The sequence below is a fragment of the Formica exsecta genome, unplaced genomic scaffold, assembly GCF_003651465.1.
Source record: "Formica exsecta isolate Colony F162 unplaced genomic scaffold, ASM365146v1 scaffold380, whole genome shotgun sequence".
In the NCBI taxonomy this organism is placed as follows: domain Eukaryota; kingdom Metazoa; phylum Arthropoda; class Insecta; order Hymenoptera; family Formicidae; genus Formica; species Formica exsecta.
This window is the reverse complement of record NW_021851043.1, coordinates 44500-54683: the sequence shown is the minus strand read 5'-3', so window position 1 is coordinate 54683 and position 10184 is coordinate 44500. Positions and strand designations below refer to the sequence as shown.

The window sequence follows — 10184 nt, the reverse complement described above, 5'->3', positions numbered from 1 at the left end:
GAGCACCTCGAAATTTGTGGTTGATCCTCGTGCGCCACGGATAAAATTTTAGTAGAAGGGAAAGTGACTATGACGGCGGGCTTCCACTAGGGGAAGTCATTAGTAACTGGGAAAGTCTAGAACTCGTATTATATAGATCGGAAACTTACTTTGATGTTATATGCGAACTCGGGGAGATGAATGAAGTATCTCCCAGAATTGGGGATTCTTCTCCAAAATTTGGGGAATTTTTAGGTCCCAGAATTATAGACTAAACTAAATTGAAAGTTTGGTTAACTAAATATCTAGAATAAGTATAAATAAAATTATGAATAGTAAGTTAAACGATATTGACGTACCAGACCAGGGGAAATCGGAATCCCCAGGTCTCGGCGAGAGAAGGGTTCTGGTCCCTGACCCTCTCCCGTCGTCATCATACGCAAGGCCGTATGAAACAGCGATAGTTAATTCCTTGGCTACCGATCAGGAATTAATGAAGAATAATGGCGGGTCGGCGTCGAAGATCTTAACTGCGGAGGGTTGGAACCCTGAAGAGGAATTTATTAAAGTCTTAAATAAAATAACGACCCTAGAAAACAATTTACCTTTGAATTGCAGGAAGAGAGTGCAACTCGTGGTTGAAGGTATCACTGATTATACTAGGGAGCTCTTTGTAAAAATGACCAAATTAGAACGTGCCCGCAGATATCTTTGGGCCAAGGTGGACAGTCAGAGGGGTCAAATACATGTACTACAATCAGAATTGATGGACCGGCAGGTGAAACTAGATACGCTCAGATCTTTTCTGATTGGCCATGGGTCCCATGATGGCGGACAGCAGGAGAAATGTGGAGTCCATGTCACTGGATTCTCTGATGCGATTCGTGGAGATGATATGGTTGATGAGGAACCGGATTCCGACTTGTCCTATGTGATCGGTCCATCATCTGTTCAGTCTAAAGAGGAGCATATAACTGATCAAGATACTTTAATGTATGAAATAAATCGAATACAGGAGTCGATCGACCTTACGCAGGGAAAAATCATGGAGAAATCTGTAGATCTTTTAAAGCTGGACGTTGCCGCCGAAGCAGCTCTCTCCAGTCTCGTCCCGTTGGAAGATCTCAAAGGAGACTGGGAGGATGTTGATCGGGCAGGACGGGCTCGCAGGTGTAGAGAAACCAGCCGTCCTAAGGGAAGGTCACCCCGAATAAGAAACCAAATTCAACTGGCTACGAACATGGAAAAAACAACGGATAAAGGAAACAACTTACCGCCACAAGGGTTTCGGAGCCCTAGTGACAGGCCTGTGGGGTCTACGGTTCCTGGAACCCACCGGTCTTCATCGAGCGCAGGGCCTTCTTCATCGTTGTCGACGGCCGTAGAGATTAAAGCTGCTACCGCCGCGGATTGTGAAGAGGATCCAAGAGATCCGCTGGATCTCGCATTTATGGATTGTTTGACTTCACCAACAGGGAAAGAAGGACTATCCCAAAAAGAAGCGAGCAGTAAGGTTGCTGCGATGACTCCTTTAACTAGTATGTCAACGAGGATTAGAAGCAAGACGAAAAGGAAGGCGCGCGTCTCCCCAGACGCAGTTTCTCCTAACGGAGAGGGCTTACCGGCAGTCACCTTTAAAAAGACAAGGGCTCATAAGAAAAGAGCAGTAATAAATGATACGGAGAAATCCTCGTCGAACTTGCTGTCCTCTGACACCGATCGAAGCTCCGAGAGGGATACTGGGGGAAAGGAGAATGCCCCTAGTAAAAGCCTCAAAGGCAAAACCAGAAAAGAGGATAGTATCTTAATTTCATCGGAGGAGGAGGACGCCGGCGCAGACTTTGCACCCACAGATTTGAGAATCATGGGAGCGATGAACGTCGGCTCCCTTGGATTGGACTGCCTTGCTGATGTCGAGCGCATGCGCGTTAAGAGCAGAAATTTGCAAGGCGGTATAAGTGGTAAGATGCAAAAGGACCTTGAAAGGGCTAAAGAGGTTTTTAACGCATTAATCTTTAAGGCTGAAACGGCAGGAGACCCGGCTTACTTGAGAATCAAAAATAAAGAGCTAACAGCGCAGGTTGAGAAGATGAAATTGGAAGAAATTCTAAGGCAGAGGGAAATGGAGGAAATGAGGAACATGGTTGAGGAGTTAAGAAGGGAAGTCTCGGAATTAAGGGATAAGCTGGATAAGACGGAAGAAGATAGGAGGAAGGCCAGAGCTAGCCAGAGAATAGCGGAATGGAAGGCCAAAAAAGGGAAACAGGAGCTGAAAGAAGAGGAGGAATTAGAAATAACAAACTTCTCTAAGTTAGTTGATAGCATACCATCAATGATTGACTTACCTACAGCTGAAATGTCCCACGGTGTAACCCCGGCAGATGCTGCTGAGCCAGATCTCTATACGAAGATTTAGAGCTACGCTGGATAACGAACCTGAAAAAAAAAGAAAGGAAAAATTAGTTACCGAAGAAGAGAAGGACATACAGAGGCAAATTAGTGAACTTGTCAGGAAGAGGGCGGAAGTAAGAAAGCATAGACGAATGGAGGATAGTGAGACAGGGAGTGGATAAGAACAATTTCAAGGGAAACCCCTGCCCAAGCGACAACCCAGGATTAGACCCAGAATCCTCAGCAACGTGCAAATAGTCCCCCCAGGGACAGATAGAAGTGCGAGTGATAAGGATGGGAAAAGGATGGAAACCCCTGTTGAAGAGGATCCTGGGGTAAAAAATACGGAGAAAGAGAAATGGACCCGGGTTCCCGGAGAGAGGAGGAGCAGATACCTTATGAATAATAGAACGCAGGAGTACCAGCATCAACCCGGAGCTAGAAATAGAGATAAAGACAACGCCAACAGAACTCGAAGACAATCTGAAGCGATCAATAAGAGAGGGGTCAACCCGACTCGCAGGCCGCCAACAACCGCTGCAGTTATGATCACCAAGTATGGTGATAACCCCTCGTATGCGGGTGTCCTTAAGAAGGCTCGTGAGGCTGTTTCGCTAACGGATTTAAAGATAGATCAAACTAGAATTAGGAAGGCAGCCAACGGAGGCACAATTATAGAAGTACTAGGTTCCAAAAATTCTGAAAGGGCTAATGCTCTGGCCGAAAAACTGCGTCAGGTTAGGTTAAGTTGTGACCGGCCAAGCCGATTTATTACTTACTCATACCATTGAAATCTGTGGATTCTCTGTCTATTATACGGTCGCCAGCTGTTTTTACCCTCTAAACAGCAAGGATTGGACTTCAATCGAGCGATATAGGAACTGGGTGGCCGGGAATCTCGAAACTCCTTGCTTTTGACTACCTCTCGCCGGAACAATCACCTCGAATGCGATCTTTTCCAATTTGGGATACCGAGCGCTGCGAAGCCTGAAGACCCTGTTGAAGAGTACACCCCGGGTTCCCGAAGACCGAAATAAGACCACTGAATTGAAGTTTGAAAAAAAGAATATGTTTATTGAATATAAAACTTGTGAATAAATTACGAAATAGTGCCCCGCAATTGGGCCGAAATAACAATTGTTAATGAAAACCGTGACTTGAATTACTATTCGCAATCAACTACTTGAACTATCGACTTTAATCTCCCGACTCTTTCTAGAATCCAGGAAACAGAACTACAACGGATCACGCGCCGTTCGCGGGTCTTAAATTGTACAACGGAATAACGTGTTTTCTCAACTATCGCCTCGCGCTGACTGACCTCGAGTCTCGCTGCCGGATCTCGCACATCGCTTCATTCCCCACTCTCGCACATGCGCACTTCGATTGCGCACCGATGTTCGCGCCGCTCGTCGCGCCGCTTCGCGCGCCATGCTTTCCACACACCGGGTGTCTCACATGTATCCATTCCTTATAAAACTAATTCTTTCTCTTTTTACAGATATCCTTGGACTCCAACGCCGCTACAGGTAAGTATTTACAGGTAACTCTGCGCAAGCGAATAATAATAAAATCGGAACATGTATATACACCTTAATCTAGTTATAATTCCCTATACTAGGTACTCGAATTAAATCTGTCGTCTCATTAGTGCGTATGAATCGAACTTAATAATTTCTTTAATTGTTTCAGGTATCCATTTTCAACTAGAGTATTATACAAACAAAATCTCCACGAACTAAATAAATTCTTTCAGAGCAAACGCTTTAAATCAAATAGCTCAAATCGATCTACCGCTCTGCGGTTACTAACGCGTTATTAATATTAACTCAAATCAATCTACCGTTTTCCGGCTTCTAATACGTTGTCGAATAACTATTAATATTTTTAATATCTTATTTCTAATAATACGCGCTTCTTAAATCTATTCTTAATTTCTACTGCTGCTCTGGACTCAGACGGCCCTCCGTCGATGCTCCAAAACGCCTCTCAGATCGTCCTTTCTGCACAGGCTGCTTCCGCGTTTCCTTGGATTCCACCCTGTGTTGTTCTCCTCGCTTTTCCAGGTACCCCCGCGTATCTCCTCAACGGGGACCGATCCAGCAGATCGCAAACCCCCTTCTAAAGTTTTCTCGAAATTCGGTACGTATTTCGAGAGAACTTTCCCAAAAACCGGGCTGTGGTTGGTGCGATCTGGTGTGGTCTGGTTCTTGTTGTCAGCCTCATCTTCGCTGGATACGATTTTTATTGCCTTCCTTTTTTTCCTCACCGGTGAGTGATTTTCCGATTGCATGTTGTAACTTTCATGCTTCGAGCTGCTTCCCACTGGGCTTCCGATATGGTCCCCTTTTTGTTGATTAGGCACCACGTTTTCTTTTTGCTGGTATTCCTCGAACCATTTTTCGTTTTCGAGGTCCAATGTCTGCTGCTGGTCCCATTGGTTTTTATTTTCCAACATCCTTGTCTCGAACGCTTTTCCGCCTGGGTCTACGAATTTTCCCACCAAGTGTTGTGTCACTCTTGGTTTAGCCTGGACGTCTTTCGCCTGTTTCTTTCGTACGCTGCTTCCGGTTTCTTCCGAATTATCCGGGTCTGCTGATTCCCTCCTTTGGCTGATGTCCCTCTCGTTCGCTGATGGTCCTTTTTTCCGCCGTTGGATTACAAATTTTTGTCTTCTTCTAAGTCTAATTAGTCTATCGCGTAACATGTCTGTTCGTTCGCGCTCGTCCTTATATGTATCATGCATTAAATCTATTAATTGTCGCTGCAATGTGTACGCCGTATTACATAACGCTTCTAATTTCCTTTTCTTATTCGTTATGTTTTTCTGCCGCGTTTTTTCTATTTTCCGCGCCGCTTTGTTCGTTTTCGACCCATCGATCCCCTTCGCGCGCTTCACCGCTCTGTCCTATTTTCGAATTGACTTTCTCTCTCACTTTCGCGTTCAATGGTCTGTCACAACTTCGCGCCGACAGATTGTTTACTTCGCTTATCTGTTCCGCGTTCGCTAATAATGTATCGAAATCGTGTATTTGTGTGTCAAAATTCTCGCTCGCTACTGTGTCGCGTGTACAAATATTTAATTCGCGTTCTTCTTTCGATGCAGGTGTTATAAGTGACGTATTGTGTTGTTCCGCGGTGTGATTATTTCTATCGCTATCTACGTCTGTCTCGTCATTTCGTTCGTCTTCTCATTCTGTTTTATATTGTGTCTCTCTTAATCTGTCTTTATTTTCCTCGTTATTATTTATTGTGTCAATATCTATCATTTTATCTTTCATTTGCTCTCTGTCTGTCTCGTTCATGTTGTATACTCTACTTATTTTGTCACTAAATTCTTTATCTATTACTGTCTCTGCATCTGAAATGTTATTTGACTCTCTTTTACTTCTATCTCTTTCTGTCTTTATGTTGTTTTCTGTATCGTCATTGTCTGAACTGTCATGTGTGTCTGACTCTACTTTTTCTCTTTTCAGCTCTCCGTAGTACTTTGACACGGTAACGTACTTGTATGCTCCTGCCTTTCGTGCTACTACCTTGGGCTGTTCCATCGTCTTTTTGTCACTCGCTGTTGGTTCCCTCATCTGGATATGCTCGTCGCTTCGCACCATTGGCTGGACTTGCTCTCTACATTTCTTTTGTAACCAGGTAAGCCTCTCGTACGACTTCTTTCCCAGTATAATCGCATCCTTCCTGCCGAATAATACTATTGGGTGTATTTCTATATCCTTATTGTCTATCGTTGCCCTCATTTGTATCATTCTTACTCCCATCTCGCTTATTTCTTTGATACAATCTGGTATAAGGCCTTTCTTTTGCACGTAAATCATATCTAGTCCTTCATTAGTTAGTCTCTCAGTGCATGTCTTTGTAATTACATCGCATTTGCCTTCCTTATCTATGTATGCTTTGCGCTTACTTGTTTGTATCTTTGCCAGCATTTTTTTGGCTGGTATCTGTTCGCTTAGTATATCTTTTACTCGTAACATCAATTTAAAAGCCTCTTGGTTAATTCTCTTCTTTTTTACAGGTTCTCTCATCGATTCGTCCCCTGTTTCTGCTTCGCTGCTGTGTCCTATGGATCTCTTCAGGCTCTTTGCTTGCTCGCTCCCCCTTCTAGGCTGAGGATTGGTAAGTATCTGTTCATTTTCACTTTCTCCCATGCTGCTCCCCCTTCTAGTCTCTTTTTTCTTTCAGGTTCCTCGATGTCATCGTTGGACTAGGATTGTTTTCTTCACCTTTCTCATTCTGGATGGACTGGTTTAAGATATGTATAGCTTTTTCTTTGCTTTTTTTCTCTTCCTTGATTCGACCTTGATTCTTTGTGTGTCTCTTTTCTTCTTTCAGATTTCTTTGCCACGTTATCAACGTCGCTCCCCCTTCTTGACCTGACTTCTTCTTCGCAGTCTCTGTTGTCCATCTTTTTTGGATTTCTGCGTCTCTCTTCTTCTTTGACCTTTTGGCATAGTTGCATCGGGCTTGGTATTACCTTTGTATCTTTTTGTTTTTTCACTTGTATAGTGGCTAATTTATTTCTCATATCCTGAATCTTTTTGTTTTGCTCTATTATATTTTCCTCCTCTTCTTGCAGGTCTATTACATGAATTTCTCTTTCTCTGGAATTTCTCGCTATATTCATCGTGGGATTCGTCGTGGGATTTAACGTGCGTGCTCTCATTCCCATCCTGTTACAAAAGATTCTCCACTTATCATTTCTGAATTGTCCCTGTCTGTCCGTAACTATTATGTCCGGTTTCTTTTTGTTTTTAAATATTTGTTCGCGATCGTATCTGTCAACGTCTTTAATCTTTTGTCCGGCATATAATATGTCTTTTTTGATCCGTTTCGTGCATCGGTTAACGATAACGCGTATTTCTGTTCCGATCTCGCCCCGAAAAACGGTCCGTGAGTAGGTGAGATAGGCCGCTGCTAACTCATTTTGACAATGAGAGCGAGAGAGATGGATAGAGAGATAGAAAAGGATGGAGATATGAGTTAAAACAGTTTGTTGACGACCGAGAGGGGAAGCGCGGACAGAGGGGTAGAGGAGGGGGGGTACGTAGGACGAGAGGGGAAGCGGGGCGAGGGTGGTCGGGGGAGCGCGTGACGTCACGGGAGGGAGTGGGTATGAATCGCTAAGATTGCCCGTGAGATGGCGCTCGGCTCGATCGGGGGTTGCGCTTACTGACTCGCCCTACGTACCCCCTCCTCACCCCCCTGTCCACGCGTCCCCCTCGGTCGTCTACAAACTGTTCTAACTCATATCTCCATCCTTTTCTATCTCTCTATCCATCTCTCTCGCTCTCATGAAAGTGAGTTAGCACCGGCCTATCTAGACGCTCAACAAAATCAACGAAATCGCCCGGGAGATAACGCTCGACTCGATTGAGATCGCGATTTCTCCCGGCGCGATTTGACCTTGGCGCGACTCGACCTTGACGCGACTCGTTCCTTAAGGAGGTGACGGCGATCTCTCGCGCTGCTTTTAGCGCGTGATCCGTTATCGCGATTCTTAAGTTCCGCGAGCGGACGCTGATATATGGCGCCGAGGGAGATGGATAGAGGAAAGGTTAGCGGTGATACGAGCGAGCTTCTCTCTCGAGCGAGATATCGAATCGTTGAAAGGTTGTGGAATAAAGAGAGATTGTGTTTTTGCGCGAGAGGAGGAGCGTTTTTATTGTTTCCTTTTACAATATTTTTAATATATTAATAATGTGATAATACGAGTATGCGAATAAGCGTATCATGATTCTCCGAAGAGCAGAGCCTGCAGCTCGCAATCGCCGATATCGTTGCGGTCGAAGTTCTCGTTATCGCGTATCATCGTGGGAATAAGCGCTGAATCGTGAGCGCCTGCCGCGATATCGAGAAAACGAGTCAGCTTGTTATCCACATGCGCGGTTAAACCGCTTAAAGATGTAACGATGCGGTTAACGCAAAGTTCTAGATTTAATATAGTTAGAACGGTGCTCTTCGATACGGCCAGACGAACTTTGGGTGTTTCGAGACGGAGTATTCGGAGATTGTTGAGTTTACCGAATCGCAGCGTTAACTGTTCGATATATATCGGCGCTGGAGGACGCGCCTCATCGCGCTCGTCGGAGCGAAAATATGATAGAAGCGTAGATCGTAGATCGAGCAATTCCTTCCACATATCCAGCGTTAGCGAGATCTCCTTGCCGTGGCAATCTCCAAGGACGATTTCCACAAAAGAGGGTCGACTAATATTAACGCTGACTTCGAGATGTTTGTATGCAGTTTTGGTCAATGAATAGCGTTTTCCTAAGAATCTGAGCGGCCGCACAATCGAAACATCCGCGTCACATCTAGGCGTTCGGTCGCGATCTCGTCTGAAAATGGATGCGGGTGATAAGAGAAACGACGCTAGCGGATTATTAGTTCGAATAAACATTTAATAGTTTTACCCATTGTCCTGTTTAGCTCTTTGAGCGTATCCCGCGCTATCCTCGCGGTCTCGCTCGGTTAGCCTCGATCGATTGTCAAATGAGTGTTGCTGTTGCGGTGGCCCACCCATTGTCGCGTACATTATCGCTCGTTTTTTCGTTTGTAGGCTTCGGCGTTCTCATCGGTGATTCATTATCAGCGCGGCGTCCACGCGCCGTAAAGCGCAGAAATCCGCGCGCGCGGGGTCAATTGGCGCGACACTCGTTGTAGCGGGCGCCGCGGTAGTCGCGGGAGTCGCCGTTGGATAGTTTCCGTCGTCCTGAGACCCGTACAGATTCTGTATAGCCAGAATATACTCTATGCTCAACTTAACCGGAAATTGATTCTCGATATCGGGTATATATGGAAACATTATCGAGTCGTTGCGCATGCTGTGTTGTAGACCAAAAGCGTGGCCAATCTCGTGCGTCAGCGTTTGCAACAAATGATGCGTGTTGGGAGGATTTTTATTTAGATACACATGCCACGGTTCTGACTCGTCAACGTGTACCTCTGACGCGAAATCGGTCATTCCAGAGGGAAAGAACGCGTGAGCTAGGGTTCCCCCGGGACCGTCGAAGGTCGCCGGGCAAATGCTTATATTCCTGCGATTCGCGTAAGTGCGCGCCCGTTCGATACGATATCAATATATCGGGTCGCAGCGGGTCGCGCGCGAAGGTTAGCGACGAATTCACCGCCCATAACGCAAACACCGCTTTGGCCGTTCGCGAGAGTTCCTCGCTAGCTACCTGAAAATTCCACGTGAGGCGCGTTTTCGGTCATTTTCGCGCGATCGGGCTATACGCGCGATCGGGAATATCCTCGAGACCGCATCGCGATTTGCGCATAAGGCTAAGCGTAACTGCGTCTAACTTGCCGTTTCCTGATAATTGAGAGTATTCCTGAAACAGCGACAAAGCGCGACGCAGAGATGTCGCGTTATCGGATGATAACAATTCTCCGTTGTCCTTTCGAAAACCGTACGCGCGCAGGAAGCGAAGCGCCTCGGTCTTTTCCGAATCAACGGGCGCGGCGGCCGTCGCGGCGACGAGCGTCGTCGCTAGGACGAGAAGAACCGTCCTCCCGTTAGTCATCGCGCGGAGCGGGGAAAGACGCGGAAACTATCGAGAGACGCCGGGCGCGATTGATTCGCGCGTTCGGCGAGATGCCTATTTTTATCGTTGACGAATTCGGCGCGGGTGGGGGAAGAGGAAATGCGATTCGTTCGAAAAAGAGTCGCAGTTCGCCCCGATTAGAGGGACGCGACCTTTCGACGGTGAGCGAATTAGGATGCGCGTTATCTAGCGGACGCTCGAGTTCCTCTCGCGGTTTTACTTTTTTCATTATTTCTATTTTTATTATTCGTTTAT

At 45.9% G+C, this 10184-nt stretch overlaps 1 protein-coding gene across 1 annotated transcript; it reads right to left on the bottom strand.

Moving 5' to 3' along the window:
- Positions 1–8953: 8953 nt before the first annotated feature.
- Positions 8954–9346, bottom strand: LOC115239479 (matrix metalloproteinase-16-like). The gene has a single exon (XM_029814022.1). The coding sequence runs from the start codon at positions 9344–9346 to the stop codon at positions 8954–8956; it is 393 nt and encodes a 130-aa protein (XP_029669882.1).
- Positions 9347–10184: the final 838 nt, after the last annotated feature.

Bases quoted from the DNA above. Each gene is read 5' to 3' on its own strand.
- LOC115239479 (XM_029814022.1), bottom strand. From the start codon at position 9,346: ATGACCGATTTCGCGTCAGAGGTACACGTTGACGAGTCAGAACCGTGG.